Source organism: Blennius ocellaris, assembly GCF_963422515.1.
Source record: "Blennius ocellaris genome assembly, chromosome: 1".
In the NCBI taxonomy this organism is placed as follows: Eukaryota; Metazoa; Chordata; class Actinopteri; order Blenniiformes; family Blenniidae; genus Blennius; species Blennius ocellaris.
This window is the reverse complement of record NC_137650.1, coordinates 27,117,413-27,145,111: the sequence shown is the minus strand read 5'-3', so window position 1 is coordinate 27,145,111 and position 27,699 is coordinate 27,117,413. Positions and strand designations below refer to the sequence as shown.

Genomic DNA, 27,699 nt, shown 5'->3' with positions numbered 1-27,699 from the left:
TCGATTGTTTTCTCTTTCTCAAATCACAAAGATGCTTCAAGGGGCTTAACTAACTGAACTTTGTAATTGGCCAAAAGTATTAGCACTTTTGGCTGCATTAAACCTGCAATGATTGTTTGTTTTTTCCCTCACTCAGGGATAACACTACACAGTGTAAACAAAACAACAAAATACTATGGGATCGTGATCAGTAATTGCTTGTTTGCACATCCATTAAACTATCAAAACATGCACTATTTGCAGACAGGATCACAGGATACATGATCAAAGTAACTCTTAATCTCACTCTCGCGTCTCTGAAAGCTCTTTAGCTGCTTAATGTTTCACCACATCCACCACCTACTTACTGGCTGTGTGTGGTTTGGTGTTAAACAAAACATAGATTGTTATTTTTCAGAAACACCAAAAGGCTAAGCACACAAAGCCAAAACTGGGAAAGTTGGAGGACAGCAAGTGAAGAATTGAAAGGGCGCCATAAGGCCATGAAGAACTTTGAAGTCGAGTGCATGACTCTTTGACACTAGGCTCATTTAAAAGTTATAAGCTTAATATTGATTCTTTTTTAGCAGCTTGAATATTTTTCCAACAGATCAGGTTTTCACTTTCATGTGCTCTTTGCTTGCCTAAAATGTTTATCAACTGTGCTTATTGACTTTTTTGAAATTCTATGGAAATAAACTGCACAATCTCTCTCTTCCAGATGTCTAAACAGCACCAAACGAGACTTAATGGCAACAGCAGTGAAAAGCAGCTTCACATTGAAAGAAAGAAATTTGCACATTTTTCATGGATTCAACCCACATACTTAGATCTACAAATGCATGTTCTTCGCAACGGAGACACCTTCTTAAAAAAGGAACAATCAGACTTTCCAGCTAAATTGCCAAACACCAGTGATACATTAAAGAATAATACACTTCACACAGATGGCCCTACTTTTTGTGCGTAGTGTATTAAGTCATATTCAACACAAGCATTCAAGATTTAATCTAATCAAAATTGTATTCTAGTTCACTGTGCACATATTAAGTAAAGGACATTTTTCAAAGTCTTAAAATGACTCAATAGCAATGGTCTCTCCCTGTGGAAACAATGTTAGGCTCACTCAGGCCAACTTGCTGAACTCAATCGAAAATCTGAAGAAAAACAATGTGATTAATCACAATTAATTACAGAAAACTGTGCAATTAATACATTAATTATTATTAATCAATTGACAGCATTAGTTTGAATGCATTTGGACTATTGAATCAAGTGGAAACAGTTTATTTGATTTTTGTGCATTTGAGACCATCAACCTTACTAAACAATAGGAAATATAATTCAAAGACACTAAGTTAGTAATATTACAAGACCACCTCCATTTGGTTAGCACACACAGCAAACAAGATTTCAAAATTGAGCTACAAGTCTGTGGATTTTTGAACACAAACATTGAGTAAATTCCCTCACATAGTTGAAAACCCTCTCACTAAAAATTTGATGGATATTGAAGATGTTCAGAAATATGAATTTATCTCAGTGAGGAATGAGAGTACCTTTATTGTGTAAAAATAATTGAACCGTATAAAGGGAAGAGAAAAAAAAGCCAGACAAAATTAAATACCTATCCCTGCTGCCATAACGTACAACACCATCAGAAAGAAACTGGGCTCAACGGACCGTGGAGTTACCAGTATCTTAAAGTACTGTGTGGAGGAGCTGGAGCAGTCTATGAGTTTGGGAACACTTCAGTGATCAGATTTTTTTTTTTTAAATAACCTCGACAAGAGCAAAAGTGCTTTGGTCAGTAGATAAAACACAAAAATACCAATTGTACTTGACATACAAAAGTAATTAAAAGTAAAAAATATACTTTTTTAAATAAAATGAGAAGTAATATTTCCATCAAAAACTGCAAAGATCAGTGCTTAGTTTTGGCCAACACTGAATGTATGAATGTATATCCAGATGCAACATCTGTGCAACAAGTAAATATTATTTGCTGAAAACAGCAGCAACTGTGCAAAATTTTGAGAAAATGTGACTTATTGCAAATGTTTAATGAGTCAATGAATGTGTCACATTTCTGTCGTTGCCTACTGAAAGAGTCCCACATCATTATCAGATTCTTTGAAAACAGTATGCCAAGCAGCTGAGGGTTTTGAGTATTAACTATTAACATTTGAAAAAGAAAGATGAAATGGATGTTGCTGTGCCAGAGAGGAAACACTGCCGTGCACTCGAGACTTAGATTGTGAAGGATTTTTTGCAAAGGTCCTTCCATGGTGCACAATGCGGGCACAGGCAAAAAAACTGGTGATCTGCATACATATACAGTAAGCCATCGATGAAGGGGCTATGCATAGATAATGAAACAAGGAAGATGCAGTATGTACGTGCTGGCACTCTCAAATGTGCTCAATCCTTAATCAGTCCTTAGAGAGGCACCCAGCTACAGTAATGAGGTACACCATCAACAGTTCAACAGGAGCCCGTTCCTCCAGAGTAATGCAAAAACCTCCTGGCCACAGAATCCGAACTCTCTGAGACAGAGAAAATGATGAAACACAGCAAACAATATTTATTTGGTGGTTCTTTAAGGTAATTTTGTTTCTCCGGTTATCATATCTTCGCTGTCACACTTGATTTTTCCACTGTGACAAGCTTCACTCTGTGAAATCCGAAAAAGCAATATTGTGCTAAACCAGTCGAAGCTTTCAACTGAAGGAAACAATCCCGCAAAAGGAATGTAGGATACATATGACACAACTGTACATGTTCATAGTCTTATTTTATGTTTCTACTGACAACACACATCTGCCATTCTACTTTTTTTTTTTGTGTTGTGTCGCTTCTGTTTCAATATACAACACATGCCAAAACACAAGGCGCACATTGCGAGAAGCAGGTTGGACATATTATGGCCATCGAAACGGTCTTCATTCTTACTGTCATGGATTTGTCAAACTGCTGAAAGCATTCTGCAGAAATTTGGGTTTTGATTTGCCAGCATTGCACATTTGCTGCAGAATTGTTGGCTGAACATCCACAACATGAATTCCATTATATCCCAAAGAGCTCTTTTGGAATGAAATCTGGTGACTGAAAGACATTTCAATACAGTAAGCTCATGGTCATGTTTAAAAAAATGTTATTAAAAAAAAAACTTGCTGGAGGTTCTTTGGGCTTTGTGGCAATACTGGTCATTGTGTGATCCTGCGAGAAGGAGCCATCACATTGATGGGTACACTGTGGTCATAAAGGGATGGATATCACCAGCAACAATACGCAGGTCAGCTGTGGCATTTAAATAATGCTGAATTAATACTAGGCAGCACAAAGTCTGCCAGGACAATATTCATTACACCAGTAGCAGCCTGAACCATCATATAAGGCTGAATAGATTCATGCTTTCATGTCTTTACACCAAATTCTTACACTAACTTCTGCAGCAAAATTTGAGGCTCAGACTCGAACTTGTTCAATTGTTTACTGTCCAATGTTGAGAATGCCTCAGTTTCCCTTTCTTAGCTAACATGTGTGGTCTTTTCTTGCTTTCGCCCAACAGCTCAATCAGTTTGTGGGGTAGGGATGGAGTTGTGTGAAAATCCGAGCATATCAGCAAGTACTACACCAGACCATCTGGTACTAAGAACTAAGGCAGTTTAAAGTCACCAAAATCAACTTCTCTCCCATTCTCATGCTGAAGTTTGAACTTCAGCAAACCATTTTGACCGTGTCTACATTGCTGAATGCTTTGAGTTGCTGCCATGTGATTGGATAATTAGCCATTATCCTGATGAGCATTTTCATAAGTACACCTAAAGAATGAAGAGGCTGGTGTGTGTGTATGTTGTCCTTCAAAAACAAAAACTCTTATGATTAAAAAGGTAATGTAGCATAACATTTAGTCTTTAGCAAAGCGTGTCTACACAAAATATTTGATTTTCAAGGCTGACTAAAGATAACATTTGATTGGCATGGTTCAAGAAGTTGGTAAATGGCGGCTTATTTATCAGGATTTAAAAAAAAAACTGAAACACTTGCTGAGAGAAAATAAACACTGAAACGGAAATAATACTCTTTGCATTCATAGACCCTGACAATTTGAAGTATGTCACTTTCAATTACAAGCATTTGTTGATGCCGTAAATTGACTTAACTTGCCAAAGTAGGTGGAATACCACTGTTGGTCACTAAAGGTTGGCAAAACAGAAAAATCAATAGAAGGCAGAGTTGTACTTAAGTGCGAATGACAGCTGAAAGGAATGTGTGGTGCTTTTTAGCTTTCGCAGGTTGTGCACTTCTCTATTCATCTCTCAGACTTGTTTTTGCATAAACACATATTCTGACATATTCAGCTACTTCCTCTAAAAAAAACTGTGATGCTGTTGTTACATAAGCCGGCATAAAATAGGAAATTTTTGAGTACCAGGCGTGTGAGCTGCATGTTTATTATATTGTGACTTTGAATTTGTGACATGTTGCTCCTTTTCTCAACTGTCTATTTTTTCTGGTTGCTTTCCATAAAACGGATTAAAAAAAAAACTGGAGGGTATAAATAGCAGTAATTCAAAAATAACCTGTGTTCAATATTTTTGCACATCTACTTTGTTTACACATCCATTGTTTCCAAAAGATAAGGTATGTTTTAAAAGATTAAAACAAACAGTAAAACCGACCTCAGTAAAGTTAGTAATTAATCGCCTCAAAATCTAGATGGGACTTACTTTGGCTCACTGGACCAATTCTGACCTGTTCCAGTTGGTTGCTTTGCAAACCACTGACAATGCTTGACATGCTTGCAGGGTTACACTTGTGCACACTTGAGTATGTCAGGGTGCAATAAACCCATAAGGCTGGATGCTGATAGTTTCAACAAAGGACTGGATGCATCAAAAAGACAAGGACAGTGGTTTAATATAGAATATGTGATGCTTATAAACTGGCAAACTGCTAAAATGAATGCAGGGCTTAAATACAATAAAGCCAAAAGAATATACAATACACTTAACCATACTATTGAGAAAATGTGGATATCAAGTGATATTTGCACTTAGTTTTGTGTACAATATGTATTGTTTATGTAATACAATGCAGAATCTCTAGGTTAAGAAATAAAATCAGTCAATGCAAATTGTTACAGGGCCATGGGTAATGCATGTTTGCATAAATAGTAGCCTTGATAATAAATTGGGAAAACATCTGGGCCATTAAAATGCATAAAACATATAGAAGAAACGAGTGAAAGAAGACATAACAGTTTTATTTTTAACATCACCAGTGGTTGCCAGTGAGGTGGAACGTTGGAAACCATCCCAGTGCAAGTCCATGGCATCTGTTAAAAAGACCCACTAAATGAGCACTGCAACCAATTACTTTGCCGCTGCTCAAAAACGGTGCCCATTTTTCAAAAACTTAAAGAGGCTCTTCACTTTGGACACAGGCTTTTGTTACATTTCTTAACACACAGGACGTACTGAGAGTGCAGATGAGCCGAGAGTCTGTGTTGTGTTACGAGTGTTGCGACAAAACTGATTAAAGTGTCAATACGATCAAAACAATTGTTTATTTGTTTTTTTCATATCGAGGAAAAACATGCTAATATAAAAATCTTGTCAATTAAGGTTTATCTTTTTTTTTTTTTATACACTTCAAATGTGATCACAATTTCTAAGATCAGCTCACAAAGCATACACACAAGTATAATACATTATTTACTCACAGGATTACCTGTGATTTATTGCACTAGAGTTAGGTAATCGCTGTGAAATGAAGCACACATAAAAGCTGTCAATCATATGGTCAACCTGACCCAGCCAGCGAAATCCACTGCGATGTCCTTCGAGCTGCTGCGAGTGCAAATGCTGCAAATCCCACAGAACAAGCTGATCAAAGATTTAAATGTATGTAATTACAGAAGGCAAGATAATTAAGGACCAATGCTAATCTCCTTCGGGGTTTTTAAAGTCAAACATTCTGGCATTAGCTCAAATGCTCCTTAATCAAGCGCAAGCGAGGCATAAGAAATATTGTTAGGCTTTCATATGCAATCACACATTACTTGTTTTGTTCGGTTTCTTTGATGCGCAGATGTGTTTGTCCCCTCCGGATCTCTATCGCTGTGCACTCTAAAGCATGATTGAAGCATAGCATTGTAATTAGACAAAATTGCTGACTAGCTTGGGCAAATGCACACACAGGTCCAGCTCGATGCAGATGAGGAGAGCAGACTGCGATTGTTTGACAAAGCTTCTCTCACAGAACTCCCTGCACCCATTTACAAATGTTATGTTAAAGATTATTATGATGTGATACATGTTTGAGCAACCACACATTCTGATCTTCTAACCAACAAAGTGTGGAATATTTAGGTCAATGAGAGAGAGTGGATTGACCTGAAGGTACGTTCACGTGGAGATTAAAGAACTAACGTCATCTGGTGTGCGTTCTTTTTTTTCTTTTTTTTTTGCCTTGTACTTGGCCTCAGTTCCTTTTGGCTTCATATCCCTTGATGTTAAAGAAGCATGTATTCAGAGTGTTTGAGGTTTCATATCCCAGCATATGCTGCAATCATAGCTAATGGGCAGGCAAAAAGGATGGCACGTTGTTTTTTTTTTTTACCCTTTCTAACAGTGGTTCATTAAAATTGTCAGCAGAGCCGACAGCTCAACAACTGAAGCAGATTCCCCAGAGGCACACAGCAGATCTGAGGTTAGATGCGCCTCAGATGAACTGAAGTGCAGTGACTGCCACTAAGGTGTTGATTTGCTGTGTGCAAGGTAACAACATCTCTCGAAAAACTGGGAGATTATAGTTCAGGTTCCACTAGCAACAGTGGATTTCTCGATTACAGATATCGTCATTTTGCACTTTTATTAATGGCAGTAAGGTTTATTTTGACCACAAGTGTGGCCACTATCATATTTCGGACGTAACCGAGTTCTTCTTATTCAATAATGTAACGTCTAAGAATCGTGTTTATGTAGAGTTAAAGCTTCTGTGCTTAAAAATTAATTTTACAAGTATTTCAATAAAAAAAATCTGTAAATTTCAGTATGATTCTTTTAAATCTGGTACAAAACAGTCAACTCATATGGGTGATGTCTTACCAAAACCTCCACATTTTCAATAATGAGACACCATAAAAGTTCTGCCTAACAGGTTCAAGTAAAAACAAAAATCGAAAAATAGTACACATGAATGCATTATTTTTTTCACAATTGATAAAATCAGACCCATTCTTTGTGGAAAAAAGTGTTTTTTCAGTCATATAAACAGCTCATGCACGACATTGTGCTGAAAATAAACCCTGAGAATTACTCATCTCACACATTAGCAAATGATTGCAATGATCTCCTGATACTATATTTAGAAGAAAACATGCTCAATTGATGTTGAGTGATTCATTATTGTGGTAATTTTTGATGTATGATGACAGACAAAAATAGTCTGATCAACACAGAATGTATTGGAATTTTTTTTAGTTGAGCTGTCATTTATGACGCCTTTCTGATGCCACATTATTTAGATTCCACTAAAATATATTGTCTATTCGGTTTTCAAATTTAGTATGTTATGAGCAACAGATAAGTTTCAATTTAGTTCTCCCTTGTTGTTCCTTTGTGTTGTTTGCATCAACCATAGAGGAATGACAAGGTTAAACCCTGATTGTTTTCTCTTTTCAAACAGCAGCACAAATATATCCACAACAGAGGTTTTTTTTTAAACGCAGACAAGCACCTCAAGCGGAATTCTCTTAAACATTTTGCTTTACTGAGAAAATATATTATGTCAAAGGAAATTCTCATGCATTATAGTTATATATATGCATTATGTATAGTGCTGCGGCATGAGGGGGTTAAAGTATGTGGTATGTTTACTAAACTATGGCGATATTGCTGAAAATGGTTTTCTTTTACTTTTCTTATAGAAAAATAGTGAAGATGGAAACATTCCATGGACAAAAGGTGGAAACATGTTGTTCATCACGGTCATAAATAGCTCAATGTAATGCAGGTAGGCATTTGAATCTTCCAAGTAAAGTAGGTAGGTAACATTTGTACACAAAGACATGCAATCCCAAATGGTGTTTGCTCAATAATTGATCTATTTGGTCTTGGGCTAAATGGCTAACAGCAGGTGGGTCTATACATCATGTTGTTGTGCTACAAGGTGTGGAACCTCAATAGTCACAGAGTGTCGAGTTGAATTCCGATTAGTCTCAGTCACTTTGCAAACTCATGATAAACCTTCAAAGGAAAACCTGAGGATAAAGCTTCAAAGCTGCAGTTAAGGGGGTCCTAAGGCGTCCACTCCGATGTGCTAGATCCTGTTAAGAGTAGATTTGATGCAACAATCAAATGGGACACTGTTGTGCCATTGCTTCAGAGTACAAACTTTAGTTAAGAAAAAGGGTATATCAGGCTACTTCTAACAGGAGGTAAAGGAAAATTATAGGACAACAAAATGTAAACTGTATTTTTTTTTTTTTTTTTATGTTATTTCAGAAAAAAAGCCACCGCACTTTAATGAAACAGGGGCTAATACTTGAAGACGTCAGTTACAGAATGTTCTTGGCATTATGTAACATTGCTTGATTGTCAGATTTTCCAAAACAACAAACAATGATTCTATTTTGATGGTGCTATATTGAAATATTGATGGCAAAAAATAGTTTTCAATGGTTGTAAAAAAAAATAAAAAAGTGTTGCGAATATGCTTTGAATCATAATAAAAGCAAAAATATAATCTACAAGTCCTAAACCTTTACACATATTTTTAAAAAAGGCTGATGAAACAAGAGAATTTTTCAGGCTGTGCTTGCACTCATACTTCTCCATTAAATCTCCATGTTTTATTGCATCCTGAGTGACTAGCTGACAAAGGACCAGCCAGGGACTGCGATAGCCGAAGCAATCTTTTCACACTGTCGATGTAAAGCCCTCACTATCCATCACATACTTATTTACAACCAGATTTCTTGGAATAAATTCTAATTCCACATATAATACATTTCTTCCAATGATAATATTTCTTTTCTTTTCGTTTCAATTCTATTCTATTTCTTGTTGTTTGTTATTGAACTCACCACACTTCACTCTCAAGCCTAGTCCATAGAAATCAGACAGAAGCAGGACGCTTCATAATTTCCATGACGACTGCTACAAGGACCTTCACTGTCCTTGTAAAGGTGTTCGGTTCCACTGCAGTAATGGACATCATTAATTGCCCATTTGCAGTTGGAACATACAGAGAAGCGCCACTGCTTCTCAAAGAAAGCAGCATGATTATTAAAATCAAACACCAACTGACCAGAAAATGTGTAAAGCACACTCGGGTGTTGTATGGCCCGGGGGCCACAATGGGTCTTTTGTATGTCGCTGGCCCACTCAAGAAGGGTCGCAGAAAATCAACGAATCAAAAGAATATATTTATTTAATACCTGCAATGCGACTGCTTTTATCCTAAGGGTGGTATGTAAGGATCGATAATGGCCAAGAGCGTAATGCTAATAATATAACCATTTTGGCCATTTTAAATGCAATAAAGCCAATAATGTGATAACTGGACCTAATATTTTGTTTGATAATACATAAAGAGCACTTAATTTCTTGGTAATACAAGCTTAAATAAATAGGTATAATGGCTGGTATAGTCACCATACTCATTCATTGACTATGCAGATTATGCAGCACTCTCTCAACTGTGATTCTAAGAAATATGTTAATATTTTATTATTACTGGTAATTTATTGTGTTATTAGTTGCAATATGATAGCTTTAACGTTACACATTGTAGGTCATGCTTGAAGGAAACATTTATCCATCTTTGTTGTGTTGAAAGGTTACATAATCAATCAATGTAATCAGACATCAATTCCAAATGAAAACACAATTTGATATGAGCAGGAACAAAAGTTTATCAAAACCATACAATACTGCTATTTAATTAGAAAGTGCATCAATATGGAGCAGAGCTGTGGAAGAAAATATTGCTCAGCTCTCCATAGTAGTCACATTTTCTTCATGTCTCTTGTTGGGAGTGATATTGCCCACCCAAGTTGTAAATTATTCATAATTGGGTAATTTGATACACAAAATATTTTTTTTGTAAATGTGGCTCTATTACAGTAAACATGTGTCACATGGAAATGTTAAAAACTCAAAGATATTTCTGGGCAGCTGTGGGAAAAGAGAGTTTTATGTCCATGGAGGGTCTAATATGCCAGATTAACTCCCAAAAGGATTCATTAGTCTACCTGGCTAAAGGGCAAACTGCATATGGGCCGTGCCATCTGGTACATCTCTTGACCACTCTTGCCAGCATTTATAAAGTGAGAACATTCTCACCAGTGCTATGAGCCAACTTACCCAGCATATCATGAAATGGAGAGGGAAAAAAAATGATTATTCACCCACGTTGAAAATTCATAAAGAAGACGTAATGATCCAGTAAATTAAATTAATTGCTGCAGAGTGTGGCCTCGTCTATTGTACTCAGAGACGATGAGATTTATTGCAAGTTTGTTCCCCTGAAAACAATTTGCTCGAAAGAGTCTAAAAGAACTAAGTGCACTTCATACAGTATGCATTATGCAAGTAACCTACATTTGCAATTAAATCGGGGCTTGTTTTTGTCTGGTTTTAGGACACCAGTGACTGCAGCCTGTTAGTAAGGGGTTTCGCACCGCAGCAGATTTGCGCTCGATAACTGGGAAGCACCATCTTGAATGAATCACATTTATTATCATTGATCTACAACCACATTCTCACTCCAATCTCATTCAGGCCAGCCCCTTCACTGCTCTCCAAGCCCAGTTGCCATGTAGCACCAACTCACACACACACACACACACACACACACACACACACACACACACACACACACACACACACACACACACACACACACACACACACACACACACACACACACACACACACACACACACACACACACACACACACACACACACACACACACACACACACACACACACACACACACACAAATGAGAGCACAGGTCTGGAGAAACCAAATCCTTATTTTTTTATAACATCTCAATTCGCTCAAATAAGGTCTCCAGTTTCTGTGTTTTTACCAAAGATTCAGTCTGAAATCTTTCACTTTCTCCCTATATAGCCTAACATACCCAGAGATATATTGCTTTATAGTAAACAAACAGGTCGAATGTTAGTCACTTCAGTCAGAAAAACATTGCATTATTTTTACACAATACCTGAAGATGCCTGAAAAAAGGCAAGTCAGGTCAGGAGCCTACCCAAGAACGGTAGTGTATTTTTCTCCTCCTTTACAAGGTTGAAGCCACACTTCAAAACTGCCTTCTGGGGTCAGTTATCACTCTGAGTGTGCTAAAGCACACTTACTCATCTCATGCACCAATCAAATTTGACATCCATCCACGTTTTACTGTTTGGAGTTCGGCTCCATACGACGTCTTTCAGCCTCCAGAAGTTGAGGCTGAAAGGCTGCCATATTGACACAGTAAGGATCTATGATTTGTCGCAGATGGAGACTGACATTTCCAAGGAACAGGACTTCCAGAGGATTTCCAAGTGCGGAAGGAGCTCTGAAAGAAGTGTCTCACAGTATGAGCTGACTACCTCATAGGGAGCAGTGGGCAATGACGGTTTGTGTAGTCAAGTGCAGTATGCAGGCTTTGGTTGTTTTTTTTAAATCGCACATCATATTCTTCATGTCATTTCTGTGAATGAGGAATTACTGTCTCTTTTTTGTTTTCTATTGCCCTTCATTAGCATCCTGTTTTCAGTGTTTTTCGTGTCAAGTACCTGGTTTAAGTTAACCTAAAAACATTTTTATTTAAAAAAAACAAAACAAAGCAATTTGATGCTTCACTCTCTGCTTTCTTTGGACGAAAACCTCACCAGACAGCAAAAGCTAAATGGCTGCCAATGCCTCAGCTCCCTGTGAAAGGTTGACACCTCTATCTTTTAGATCTATTGACTCAGGTACAGCTTAGAGAGCGCTCACATCTGGGCCATGACTGTCCTTTCTTTATTTGGGCTGCGGCACATTTAGCGGGCCTTTTATTCAGCTGACATGACCTAGATTAGAGGGCAAATGGAAACTCAATCACGCTCACAAATACAATTAGAGCTTGTTGAGTGATGGAAGACCGTGTGAATGCTCTCGATTGTTGAATAAAACGAAAAACAGCTCAGGGCAGAAGGAAAGTTATTGTAGCTGGTTTAATACTCCAGATGATATGTTGCCTTTTAAAATCAGGAGAATAAAGGATTCCCTCATTCATATTCACCTTTCAACAAGAAAGTAGGCTACACAGTGTGATGTGATGCTCCTGGTAATTTAGTTTAACTCTGATAAACTACATGATCCACTTAATCACCCTTGCAATCAAGAGTAGCCCAACAATGTAGTTAAGCAATTAAAAAACATTTTAAAAATGTGACTAACCATACCAATGTGTCTGTATCACTGCATACATTATATTATTATACACCTGTCTTTTTAGTAAATGGTATGATGTAGTTGACTATGAAACCGAACAAAATGTGCTAAGTTGTAGCAGTTATTAATAAATATTAAGGTAGCCTTTGGTTTTTACAGGTTAATAGTATGAATAAGCATATAAAAACATTGCCAGGTTTTTGTACTCCATGTATTGATTAAATGTATTGACAGTTGAGGAAAAGTCTATCAAGTTATCTGCTCAGACAACATGATCCAATAATTAGCTTCTTATATTTCTATATTCAAATGAACTTTTTTAATACATTGATACTCATATATATATATATATATATATATATATATATATTACTGCCAATATAATTAATAATTTAGAAAAAACCAGCTTCAGCCCCGATATTCACTTGAAAAAAAAACAGAAATGGCTTTTAAAATGTTAGCAAACTGTCAATTACATCAATCACCAAGGTAAAAACACTGATCTCAATTCTTTGAACTTTAAAAACATGTGCAAAGATCAAATTGATTTGTTGTCATGATAGAATCGTCACTGGAATAAAACCTACTTAAGGGTATTTACTGCTGAGCTTCCAATTCGTTTCAAGGTGTTACTACTTGTCAACAGAAATCTTTGAACTGGAAGTAAACCCAATTACTGTGTTGAATCACATCTGTCTGCATGTTGAAGTGGGAAAAATGCATCAAGCTCGATTGATCTTACTGCTGCTCTGCCATCTGGATCTCCTCTCCATCACCCAAATCACCCACTTTCAACTATTTCCGCTGGGGCTTGAGTCCCAAATTGAATATGTCCAAACAAGATGACACAGATAATTCCCACAATCGCTCCAACCATATGTTACCGAGCTCAGAGATGGCTAAAAGATTGTCTAACTTTCATATGACTTCCAGGGTTAAGAAGAAAAAAAAGTGACAATGATATAAAGACATGGTACATTTAGCAAATGGTGAGATGCAACAAGATGCTGTGAAAGTGACTGGCCATTTCTTTGTCAATCTGATGTAAACTTTAACCCCCTTTACATTTGACAGCCTGTGTGCTTGGCACATGGCAGCAGTGTAGGTAAACTAACTCTTTGAATGCATGGACAATGATGTGTTAACTGTTTAGTTTGCAATTACCCCTTGTTTCTGTTAATATAAAATGGCAAGCACTGCCGAGAGATAATAAGAAGACAAGAGTTAATTACATTTTCAGTGAGTCCATCAAAGAGGTATTTTCATTTTGCAGCTACACAACACAGAAGTTTTGCTTGGGCTGACTTCTCAAAAGAGACAAACATTGATATTTTCTTCCACTTTTTAATGCTTTTTTTCCCCTTCAGATAAACATATTTGGCTGATTTTCCTCAACAATGATAAGTGCTGGAGGTATTTCTGCACAATCACAGATCAGCAGAAGCCAGGCTCTGTATTGAAAGCTGAATGAAACATTATTACTGAGGTGGAAATATGAAAAAGAAAATATCAATCTTTAGGCAATGACCATTGCAACGCCTATGTGACACTAAAATACCAAAACCAGAGAACCGTTTGCATTATCGACAGGTAAAAACGATATCAAATAAATAGTTAAACTACAATAATCTCTTTGTAAACATGAAAAATACCTTAAACAAATCAAATACTTGCACTAACTACATCATGGAAAACAGGACGGTGGGCACAATGCAAATAAAAAGGTAAGACTAGCCATCGGAGGCTTGACTGTGGCATGTGTGGCACTGATCAGAAAGATTTACTTGCAGCATTCACCTTTTCACCTTCCACTGTGGTGACACTATAGCAATGCTTATCACAAAAAAAAAAAACATTATTACAAGCTAAAAGTTGAATGTCCTCCCATTTATAGGAGACCTGGATCTTAACTGTCAGAAAAAACATGAACATCTTCAATGCCTCCCAAAAAATGTTTTCAAAGCAACTCTTTGTGTCCATACTCTTTTGATGGTATACTTGATTGTTGTTGTTGCTGAGCAATGCTGTTTGGTGTGAACGGCATTTATATAATAATAATTGAAAAAAAAAGAAACCCACAGGAATGAGAGCAAGGTTGGAATCCTGAACCTGTGTGTGTGGTTATGTTTAGGCTACCAAAGACTTAAAGGCTTTAGGTTTAAGGTCACGCTGTGTATTTCAGTTTGATGTTGACACGAGCACATCTTCCTCAAGATTCAACTCACAGGAGATTTTTATCTCGTCTGTACATGCTGTATTTCCCTCAGAATAAGAATAAAAAAGAGTCATTGTGTTCCTTTGATAACAGAGTCAGTGTCTGGATCAATATTGTACCACACAGTCGCCATTTCCCATGAAAAATAGAATCCAAAGTCAATAATGCATATTTACTCCAAGACATAGTTACAAAATATAAAGACATGAATGCAATTGAAACAACAAGAGAAATATGAGCAAAATGTATTTGACATGAAAATTAAACACTTCCTCTAATTGACAAGTTGGATTCATGACCTTCCCATAAAGTCGGGTATTCCTCCAATCTAACACCTTCATTCTCCACTTTTACTAAATTTAACTCAATTTCTTATGCATTAACGCTTGGATGAGCATTCCTGCACTTCTCAGGCTTAACACCTTGTCCCTGGAACTAGACTGCAGTGGGGAACTTCTGAGTTAAATGTCAAAGGTAAGCCACGGTGCAAGTCAAACACTTGAGCGGAGCTTATGGCCAGTAGCTTCAGTCATGCATTCAGTCTATTAAAATAGACTTACAATATACCGTGGAGCTCCATGCCTCGGTCATGGATAATGTCTGTGGCCAATTTTACAAACAAAATTCACACCAGTGAACGCTACCTCAGGGGATAAAACATATTAGCACATGGCTGTCCATACATCATCCGTAAAAAGAGACATTGCACACATCATAAGGGGTTTGTCAATTATACAAATCCTTTTTCTGGCTTGCATGCAAGTTTGTTTTCAGTTTACTCTCCCGTTGGAAAGTTCACAATGACAATGTGTGAATAACAAATATATCCAGCTATACCAACTCAGCAGGAAATAAGATTTACTGTATAAAATAAAAAATAAAGAAGATACACTGTTATACAATACCAAAATAATGTATAACTTTTCAGAGAAATTCACATTACCAAGTACTGCATGACTGTTCTTTGGCATTATTTATTTTCCGTCATTGTCCGTTTCACAGACGCAAAGGTAGAAGTTACTATTTATGGTCACATGCCTAAAAAGGGTTTTATTTGACACATTTACTCATACGTTTATAATTAAACAGCGGAAAAAAATATTAATTACTTTAAATCTTAAATAAACGCAATTGAAATTAATGAAATCATAAGTTATCAGCCAAAATTAAAGCCTTTTTCAGTTAAAAAAGTTTAAAGAGAAGCATGTACATGTTCCATTATGATCAATCATTGGCTCAAGTACATCATTCAGCTTAATATATAATGCAAACATACTGTATATACATACGAGTTGGTGAAGTTTTGTTCAGCCAGAAGAAAAAAGTAATAATACAGCAAGAAAACCATTTGCAGCCTTGTGCTCCCCAAAGAGCTCCATCTCCACAAAATACTCATGAAAACTACAAAAAAAAAAAATCTTATATTCAATATAGACTGGGATCAAAATGTTTCATGCTGAGGCTTTCTCAGAGTAAATGTCTCACAGATGAAAAACGCCACATGGAGAGAAACAATGCACCGTGATTTACAGTATCTGCTCTGCCAGCTGAGGAGCTATAGTGGTTCAACCGAGCCCATTAACATCTCTGAAACTGACGGGTTTAGGGTTTCAAAGATTTAGGTCACTCCGTCATCTTTAAGATGTTTCTTAGACACATTTGAATGGCTGCTTTCGTCCATACTGCCACGCAGTTCGTCACATTTGTCTAATGTTAGAGGCCACGAGGAGTGGAGGGGGACATACGGTGCAGTCTTGAACTTATGCTCCGGATTCATCATGCTAACTGGTGCATGAATTACTCTTAAACACAACAGCTGGTGGTCTGAGGAGCCCGAGGTAGAGCCCCAGGGTGTGAGATGACCAGCCCACTCATTTACCGGCAGCTTACACAGGGGACAGGAAACAGCAGGGTTCTGGGAGCAAGAGACGGGGCTGGCTTCTTTTCAGATTCGAGCACCCTGCAGCAGCCAAAGAACAAGGATGATGCCAAGAAACATCATAAAGACACGGTTAAATTGGAAAAAAAAGAAAAAAAAAGAAAAAAAAAAGCAAACTCACATTCAAGGATTCAGAAGACGTAAACGCTGGACACAAACTCCTCAGCTCATCAATTTCCATAGCACTTTCCAATGTGTGTAAATCTCCTTTGCTTTTTCCTAACAGGCCTTGAATTTTTAAAAGCACGAAGGCTGGAGATTTTCTTCCTTCAACCTCATCAACATTCTTCAAATGACAACACTTCAAGCTGCTTCCCTTCTGACATTAAAGTTATACGAGCTTGTCACATTTGTCATGACGGCAAGGCTCCCTGGGGATTCACTGTGAGGCCCTACTCAAGTCAGTGGTGTGAGCCTAGTGAGCCTCAATATCTCTCCCTGCAAGAGCGCTCTACATTCCCATCAGCCACAAGGGTGTGTGATTCAAATGATCTGTTGGTTCACCCCTGCTGTACTACTTTAGTTCTAGATGAGGTCTAATGTCATACTCTAGCACTTTGCAGGTTGTACATTCAACATGGCTCATTACAAGCCAATATATATTAAAATGATATTTAAAAAAAATACATAATTCAGTAACCCTGTACATAAAATACATCCAGAAGTTCGGCGCAGGTTTAAGGCAGTCTCAAAATAGGCACTGTTTTTTTTTTTTGTTTGTTTGTTTTTCCTGGTGTCTTTCTTGGAACACTTGAGATTTCAATTTCAAAGAAACTTCCTTTTGCTTCCCCTCATATGCTCTCACTGTGTGGCAAAAAATTATCATGAAATCCATCATCATCATCATCATCAACAGAATTTGGGCTCCCTTATGTTTCTGAGTGAAAGTCCTACAATTCCTTACCAAGTGTGGAAATGAAATGAGGCAACACAGGGCTGAGAAACATAACACCAACCTCTGACACACGGGGGAGTGTCATTAGATCCCTAAAGACCTTTCACTGTGAAGGCTATTATTTAATGTTATAATTAAAGCCCAGAAATATGACCCGGGGTTAAGATCAGCCCTCTACATTTCCACATTAACATAAAAATAATAACGATCTCCAATTAGTCTCTCCACCTCAACCCGCGAACGAGATCACACTAAACTGGGTCATGCACCCATGTAATCGGTATAAATTTTGTAATTCAGAACTGGAACAGCATGCCTTCTTTGCATGTCTTGTCCTAACTAACAACTGCTGCTGTTTGAAAACACAATCTCAAACAAATCATTGGGAATGTTGCAAGCCTGGCACTGTGGTGTTCTTTTGTCTCGTTGCTTGGTGAGCCATAATTGTCTATTCACTTGAGGGATGCAGTCATGCAGTTAGAACTCTTTTGTTCAGCCCACTGCAGTGCTTCTCAAATGAAATAAGTGAAGTTGAATACCAATAAGGTGCTGGGATGGAGTATACATTTTTTAATGTATATTTTCTTGTCCTCTTTGCACAAGTGTATATAAAATAGATTTTTTTTTTTTCAAGCAAACACATTGGTGTGGACACAAACCCATCTTCTTGTGTCTTTAATTTTGCAAACTTGAAAAATCCCAGGACCAACACTGAGCCACTTTAATAGTCCAGTTATGAAACACTTTCACGCTGAAAACTGTGCATGAGTTGTTAGAAACCTGGATAGCCACTAGAGACAGGACAAGTGAGTTTCTACCACCTCTGGCAGTCAAGAAGACTGAAACAGAACCCCTCATCGCAGCCATGAGTTGAATTTCACTTGCTCGATGGGCTGCTGCTCAGTTTGGAGTGAGTGTGACATTGCCTGATACTTCAGGCCACGGAGTACAAGGCAACACAGCAGATTTTCCTTTCGTCTAGAGGACAGAATTAATTGATTTTCTCTGGATAAGAGGGAGAATTGCTTGTTGGAAAAAAAAAAGTCTAAAGAAAATCAATTTTGGATGAAAGTGTGACGGTTACTTATAAAACTTTGGACTGTTTTACAGACACTAAATGCATACTATATGTTTGACAAATCCTATTCTTCTCCCAGTTTCAACTTAAAGGGTAACCACAGTGGATCACTTGCCTGCATCTCAACATCTCCCCTCCCTTCTCCATGAGACCAACTATCTTCACATCTTCCTGCACTAAACCCTGGAATCTACCGAGATCTTTCTCTTCTACTGCCATTAAGACAGCCAAACCAACAATTGACTGATGCTGGGATCAGATAAGCTTCTGTGCTGCAGAGCTTCGTTGTTTTAAAATCAAATCAAAGCAAATCAATAACTGAAAGATATAAAATAAAATACATTTAAAAGTGATCCATCATGGATTATTCAATTCGACATATACCATCATTTACTAATGTGTTATTTGTTTCGTCTTCTTTAGATAAAAGGTTCATACAGTTGAGCGCACCCTATTTGTAATAAATTCAGTTTTCACGAGCACTCAACAGGCGTATAACAGCCACCCATACAGTGTGCGTGAGGAAGCTTCAACCAAAGAGGCATAAGCTAAGACACATTTAATTTAATATTTTAGAATTAATTTTATATTTTAAAAAAAATTTCCAACCTCTCCTCCTTTTTTAAAACATTTGACTTGACATTTTTTAATCACCTTGCTTTTCAATCTCAATGTGTAAAATAATTTAAAAGTGTGGGTTTTTACTGAAGTATTCATTTCCCTGCTTTAATAAATCTGTAACAAAAGCTTCACTATATTTAAGGTCACGGATAATATTCAAAGAACTGCAGGTTAGCCACTGATATTCTGCAATGACTTTGTACTTTTAAAAAAGTGACTAAAATGTTGGATCATCTGCACCATTGATTTTGATACATGAAAACACCCCTGTGGTTTTGTTACAATGAAATCGCTGCGGAGGCTTTCGGGGGTAGAAACTGTTTTTTTTTTTACGGTACAACAGTGTCATTGTCAGGTCTCTGACGCCAAAGGCAGCAGATATGCTGGTATTTGTTGACAGCATCTGATGTTTCCACGACAATGTTGTCACACCATGTTTATTTGTACTTAATGCTTGTTTACTTCCACGTCTCTGAGGGGTGACTTATTTAGCGAACCACCTCAGCCGTGTCTAGAAAACAAAAATAAAAAGTCCCAAGTGGGAAAAGTATTTGCATCCTTGACACCTCGATATGATGTACCCATGTGGCTTTTCCCAAAGCACTGAGAAGCTCTCGTCTCTCTGAGCCCTATCATTGGTGTCAAGCTTGGGACTTCTATTCAGACACTCTTCCCCAGAGGCCAAAATCCTCTGTGGGCTAAACGAAAAACCGTAACAGTAAACACAACCAAACGCACTTATTCTCTACCATATGTCATAAATAAGGACAGAAAAGCCACAAACACTGCCACACTAGAGGGTGCAACCAAAATCGTCTTCGTAAATTATTGCCCCCTGTAGACTATAACAGGACCCTCCCACCCATGTCAGTCCACAGTATTTCTACGGTATCCTTGCCACGGACTGAAACCCACTGGGAAAAGTGTTTTCCTCATGGAGAGATCTCACATGTGACTTTTCCCTCAGTTCATTCAAACGAGAATCTTTCTTATAAGATTTTAGCAAGAGAAGCATTGCTGAAGACTATTTTTTCCCCCAGAAAGCCAAAATAAAAAGCTGCACGTAGCAATACTTTGATGCAACACAAATACCAAGTGAGATTGCTAATCCCTTGAATTCAGATGGATTACATTCTACCTGACTCTTTACTTGTACCCCAGGGCTCGTCTCAGCTCCCATTGAAAATATCATGTCAACACATGGTTAGTCAAGAATGCTTTCCATGCCTATATGCTCTGTACTACTGGGAATGTCAATTTATTTCCCTGCTTATTTTCTTTGGTATCTTTTCTAATCCCTTAGCATACAATCACATCCATCCTTTCACTTCTTTCTCTCAAGTTCGCTTCCAGGCTTGAGAGGGCAGCGATTCTTAATCCCCCTCCATTACTGATTTAGGCCAGCAGTTGATTGAAAACTGGAAAAAGTGCAGTAGCAGTCTCCTACGCGAGCCGGGAGGCTTTTCACACTACTCAGAAAACACCATACATGGTGCCGAGGATGGTTCCAGGAAGCTTGCAGACCATGTGCATTGCAGGCATGAATGCCTGCAGAGGGTTGACAGATTGTTCAGGTCAAGACAACTGTCACACAATCGCTTTTACCAAATCTGAACTGCTCTGCGGGAAGACTCACAATCAACCTCATTTGGATGTGTTAGGCACACAGTCTGTCTCATTCAGTGAAAGACAAAACATTTTTTGTCATTTTCTACCACAATGGAGACACAAAGCAAAAGAAAGATCCACAAAGTGAGGATAAACTGCTACAACCACACACACAGACACATACACACACAGGGAGTATAATCTCCCTCACTCATCTCATTAACCGTTCTCTCTGAAGATGTATACAGGATGGCAGGAGACTTATTTCCAATTTGGCAGAGCCAAGAGCATCTTAATGGGCTTTGGGAAAAAAAATAAAAATAAAAATGCCCCTCAGAGTTTTCATACTAATTTTTGCTGGGCAAGACTTTTCACAGCGGTATATAGTAATAATAATAAAACCAATGCATGGGTTTTATATAGTGCTTTTCAGGACACTCAAAGATGCTTTACATTAATTTATTCATTCACTCATACTCAATAGTGATAAGCTACTTATGTAGCCACAGCTACCCTGGGGCAGACTGACGGAAGCGAGGCTGCCAAACTGCACCATGTCAGTGATCAACGTGCGAACAAACCTGGAGATACTAATTACAAACTAATATTTTCTGCTGTATCACATGTTAGGAGAATTTAAAATGTATCAATGAAACAAATGAACTGCTGAAATCTGCAGAGATATGATGATAGAAGTCTGACCATAGAGTCACGATTATTTCCCTGGGAGAGTTTCATGTAAACGTATAACCCATAATCAAGTGATGAGACAGACAGCATGCCGCTGCTGTGTATCGAACAGTTAGAGCCTAAAAATATGACAACTGCAATAAACTCTTCAGGAACTGCTACTGATCGGCTTGACTCAGGTACAGTTTCAGCTAATTGAAAATCGGATCCAAAAACCTGTTTTATCATATTAAAATTCTGGGTAAGATTCATGTCAGGCTGTCCAAGTGCCTGATTTAAATGAAAAGGAGCGTTAACAAGAGTTGTAAGATGAAGTATCTTGAGATCTACAAGGATTTCTATTTTGAAAAAGCTTACATTTTGACAATAACACCATATACTGAAGGTTCACAAGGGTCCTTAAGTACAAACAGTAAAGATCTCTGAGATCTGGGTTGTGTTTCAGGGACTTGGGGAAATACACGCATTCACAGCCTACAAACAGCCAAGTGAAGATCACAGTGAGCAACAGAGAGAGTTTGCGTATTAGATATTCACATGAGGAAAAAAAGACGCTGGATTGTATAACAGCTAATAACTGTTCTGTTAAAGAGAAATCAAATAATATTCTTTAAGGTTGTTATGGATGAACCCCAAAGGTAATTGTTATTCTTGAGAAGGGAAATATAAGACGTGGGCACAGCAGTAATGGGAACTGCAGCACATCGAGCGGTTTTGTTTGAAAGCTGTAGCAAAGAGCCGCGTCGTCCACCCATGAGAATCCCAACTGCTCTGTGTAAGTACATGTTGATATTAACAGCAAAGTCTCTGTGAGATACACCAGAGCAGGGCCTGACTGAAACATTGAGGAGTAGCTGTGTTTATGAACGAAGGGCTGACAATCAACTAGCAATGTTTGTGTGACAATATAACTAATGTCTGACATGCAAGCATGGGTTTGAACCTCCCAGGCATGCTGGATTGTTACATTACATACCAGGCAGGCGGCACGAGCACAAGGGAATCACAAACTCATCTTGGTGGACTTTAATGAAGCTGTCCAGAAGCCAGCTTTGCACATTTCTCAGGTTCAGTCCACATACAACAGCATAGTTCTACACCACAGCTCTATCTATATTATCATGCAAGGGTAAAACTATATTATTAATAAAAACTGCGCAAGCATAGAGTATGAATGAAATTGTGTACTACTGAGCATCTCTTCATAGCTCAAAAGCAGTTGGAAACCGCCTTCTACATATTTCTGCTTTATGATCGACCCATCCATCTTTAATGCAGCTTTATCAAAGTCAGGGTCACAAGGCGCTGGAGCAGATCGCAGCTCACTGTGGGTGAAGACAGGACACGCCCTGGACCGGTTGACTGTCCGTCCCAGAGAACCAGACACACAATCACGTATACGCTTCCTGGAAATTTATAGTAACCAATGAGACTTAAATGTACAGTATGCGTTTGAACTGTGGGAGGAAACCAAAGTAGCAGGGAAGAAAACTGAAGCATGAATGTAAACCTCAAATATGACTTGAACAGAGACTGTTCCCACTATAAAGCATGAGTGTTAACCACTATAGGATGGTGCTGCTTGCTTTATAATCATTGTAGAATTTTTAACTGGCATATTGTCATTGGCATCATTAGTATCATTGTGATATAAATTAACACACTGATTGGAAAATAAAGGAAGCGTTTACCTACAAATGTTTATAACTGAAAAATAAAACCACAAAGAATCCACCTAGCAGGCTGGTGTGATTCTTGAAACATTTATAAGAGGTTTTTACTCTGGATGGTTTATTGGATTCTTTACGTTTGCGGATACATTTTACGACCCTCCTGCCCATTAGACTCATTTAGGGACCACTTTAAATACTGGCTGCAAGGATGGAGTGGAAACTTCTATTCAAGCAAAAAGAAACTGAAAGAAAGGTATCTGCATTTCTGTCCTTGAGAAAAAAATTCTTTGATTCAATTACTTCAAATGACTGTGGGTTTCTTTTCAATAGCATATTCAAGCACGCATTGTATCCTCACCCTATTTTGTTTTATAACGGCTATAAACAAACTCTGTAGCCTCTCCAACACCATCACTCAGCTTGTCAGTGACAAAGAGCTGTCAAAATAATTAGCTTATGCAAATGGGAGCTTAGAACTTGAGGAGGCCACCTCTGCAGAAGTATTAAACCTGCGTGTTTTGTATCAAGAGACATAGCAGTAGCATGACATAGCAAATGATGGAGGGATAAGTGCTAACACTGTTCCTGCAGCTCACCACACGTTTGTATTAGCATAACTAATTAGGTCTAATTGAGGGCTTTTTACTATCCCATCTCCTGAGGCCTATATCTAACCTCTGTTGTATTTATGCGAAGGTTATTTGAAAACAAAATCCAATTGCATGTATTGTTTATGCAGCTGCATTAATGGTAAAGAGGTTGTGGTGGACAGTTCTGTTTTTTGTTTTATTTTTATTTAAACATGCTGAAATGTAAAACAGATAGCTGGTGTTTCGTGAGATAAAACACTATGAACTTGACAAAACTAAGACAGCATGTCCACGTATTTCCAAATCATGTATAAAACATTATCTGACACAACCCGAAATTGTTCTTGTGATACATGGATCTGGTCCAGGGAAACAGAGGCCAAAAAAACTCTCTGCTCAAAACTATGGGAAATCAAACTCAGCTTAGGAGCTGTCAAACTAAATGAAAACAGCTGCAAAACAAAAGTATGAAACATTGTCTTGGGAAATATTTAAAAAAAAGATTGAATAGAAAGTGTACATACACGAGAGACAATAGTAAAATGTTTGTGCTAAATATTAAAGAAAAGGGGCGCTTCACCTGAATTGACCGTGTTGGTCCTGCTTCAAGTGCCCTGCCATATGGAAATGAATAATGAAATAATAATAATAATAAAGCAGCAACTGCACTGTTTTAATAAGTGTATCCCTGTAAGTGCCTGTGAGAGAGAGAGAAAAAAAAACTAAGCATTAATTATTCTACCCACATTGTCTGCTCTTTTCATTTGAGTAGTCTGCTAAAAGCGTCTGCTTCTGAGCTGTCGATAAATGGAATAGAAGTTACTACTTAGGCAAAACAAGAACAGATGCCAAGTTTTGTCCCTTCAAATGTCACATTTTCAATATAAAAACGGGCTTTCTTTTGTTGTCATTTTTAGTTTTAAGATTAGTCCAGAACTATAAATAGAGATAATAACAGCGTCAGTCCCTCCCACACAATAGTCACTGGCACAGACCTTTATATGGTCAATCAATAACAAAAGTATTCCCTTCCCCTTAATAGCAAAACCTTGTTAAAACACAATAAGGTGGCTCTATCATCATTACTGCCTGACACTGCCAATTACCAACACAGGATCTCCGTTTTGTCTGTAAGAGGCAATATCGGGATTAACTTCAGGTCTCTCTGTTTCTCCTCTCCCCTCTCATGATGCAGACTATGTTTACTGACTAATCTCTTTTCTTACTTTGGCCATAAATGTGATTACCACGACACCAGAGATAATGAAACCCCATAGCTCTGCTCTACCAAAGAGCATGAATTGAAAACCTAAGCTGTAGCCTTGAGGAAAATCTAAACGGCAAGACAAAAAGATCCCCTGGAAAAAGAGAATTGCATGTTGAGTGCATACAGCCCCCTACCGGTAAACAGCACGCACTATTTAGCCAAATCCAACACAACAAGCTCCATGATCTTCTGTTGAATATGAGCAACAGGTACATGCAGCCAATTTTGAAATATACTTAATTGAGACTTTGGAGTGCGGTCGGTCGGAAGTAAATCCAAATGTAGGAAATTTCAGGTCAAGCAAACGATGACAGTCACTGTATCTGTTGGATGGATTCATCTCTTTGAACACATATTTTCTAATATCCATAAGGGCAAATGAGGTGACCAGGTTCACGTATGACTTGACTTTATGGTATTACTAATGTCAGATTAAAATTCCATGTTATAATTGACAAACTTTTTTTAAACTAATACCAAACTTTCTTTGGAACATTAATACATTTACACTAGAAACAGGAGACATGTGAATGACATGTCTCCTGGGTTGAAGGTAATACACTCAGCTTGCAGTCTTTCATCTCTGGCTAAAATGGAAATGTGAGAAATCACTCAGCAACGACTTGCATGTCATTCAGGAAAGGTATCCAACACTTTACAACAGGGAGTCGATGGGGGAAAGGAATGGTTTGGGAAAGTCAGCTTCACGAATCGGCACACGCTGCCAAAAATAGGATACTTTTTTGTTATTATTATTATGAAGACTGTGTAGACTGTTTGAATCCTTAGATTAAAAAAAGAAAGAAAAAAAACCGCATTGACAAGATGTGAGTGGCAAGATCAAGTAGATGCTCAAAGGCTTTGGGAAAGATCACATAGTTCATTGCCTTTGTGTTTAATCTGTTGGGGGAGCGAGACGTGGCACGTGGAGAAAAGATGATGCTGTCAGTCTCACCTACCTGATATTTCCTGATGAGGTGCATTGACAAGGCTGAATCCTTTAGCGTTATAAGCTTGTCTAACGTCGCTACAGCTCCGCGCTTTGCTTTCACCAGCAGATGACAGGGACAGCACCGACAGAGTACATAAGGCGACTTGCAGCCTCCACATCGCACACATCGGTGAAATCCTTGATGGGGTTTCACAGAGAAATACCAGCTCCTCCGGCATTAAAAAAAAGAAAACAATCCAAAAAAGGGGGGACAGATTGGAAGATTTCTCCGGTGGTGTTAGATGCTCATTTAAAAAGAAGGGGAAAAAATCATAATAAAGCACTCCTCACTTTAGATACTGGTGCGTCCACCTCATTTTCCCTTCTTGAAGAAAAAAAACAAAATATATAAACGAGTCCGACAGCTCCCGGTGCCAGCAAATCCGTGTTGAAGGGAGCTACCTGGTGCTCAGTGTGCCAACAACTTCTCCCGCACACACAGCTGCCCTGCGTTTCTGTGAAGAAGAGACGGACGCAACGGAGAAGCACGCAGCGCAGCAAGCAGAGCGCACGAGGGCAGGGCAAAACATGGAGTGGAGTGACTGTCTTCAGCGGCTCGCATCCAGGGGCGCGCAACCTCCTCTGTCTGCTTGCATCCGTGGCAATGCACGCCACACCACAGCACGTCGGTGTGGAGGAGACACATGTTGGAGGCGCGGCGATCTGGAGGTGGAGGTGGAGAGTGGGCGGAGTGGAAAGACTGACACACTGACCAGACTCAGGGATGATCCCCCCATACCACCGATCAATTAACAGTCCACAAATCCGGAGAAAACCCCTGCTGGCCCACAAGTGTCTAGGTGTGGGACCAAGCGGTGAAAGTGAAAATTTGGCGGATAAAATCATGTGTGGCAGGCTGCATGTTAGAATATCAGTTCAAGACACACAGCATTTGCATCACTTCACACGACAAACCCCAATTTTGTAGTCTTCCACCAATAGCATAATTCCCATAATTGTGGTGGATAGAGCACCCCCCCCCCCCCCCCCACTTCCCCATTTCAAAAAGATATGAATTATCCAACCCAATGCATATGATCAAATGCATTTTCAAACTTGATAATTTTCACATTTTAGATTTACATATAAAAAGAAATTATTGAAATGATGGAACAATTAATGTTTGACAAGTGTATTTGTGACTCCACATTCCATCTCTGCCCGACCATGATATGATTTGCATATGTGCAAATCATATCATGTTGACATCGGATATGCACCCCTGAGTTTGAGCATTGGAGATGCGTCTCTAAAAATAAATTTGAATATCCTTGAAATTGTTTATTGTTATTTCCACAACCAGAAACATAAAATATTCAATATTACTTAAATGTTTAATCTAATGTACAGTGGAGCTTCACAGTTAAAGCATGAGGGAAACACTTTTCTATCCATACATCATCTGAAGAAGGAGCGGATCCCAGCTGAGTCAAGTCAGTGTAGACGTTTTTGGACTACGAGAATAAATTTTAGTATATGGAGAAAAACAATATATGCACAGGGAAAACATGCAAATTCCACAAAGAAGGATCATCAACAAGACTTGAACTGGGGATTTTCTTGCCCACTACAGAACTGTGCAACCCTCAGCTTGAAAAGAAAATATTTGTTTATGTTTGAAGCAAACATTATTTGACAGAGTGATATGATTTCCTCCTTATCTCTGACATTTACATCAATATTCATAATATTCAATC

General features: G+C 38.2%; 1 protein-coding gene across 1 annotated transcript in view; it reads right to left on the bottom strand.

Annotated features, from left to right (window-relative positions):
- The window catches only part of LOC308132308 (glypican-6-like), a gene marked incomplete at its 5' end in the record, with an annotated part of 129,090 nt that extends 102,771 nt beyond the window's left edge, over positions 1-26,319 (bottom strand). Inside the window, 2 exons of the mRNA XM_080499358.1 lie at positions 25,971-26,140; positions 26,294-26,319. Of these exons, the coding sequence (XP_080355484.1) occupies positions 25,971-26,140; positions 26,294-26,319 (196 nt within the window). The remainder of the gene's footprint in view (positions 1-25,970; positions 26,141-26,293) is intronic.
- Positions 26,320-27,699: the final 1,380 nt, after the last annotated feature.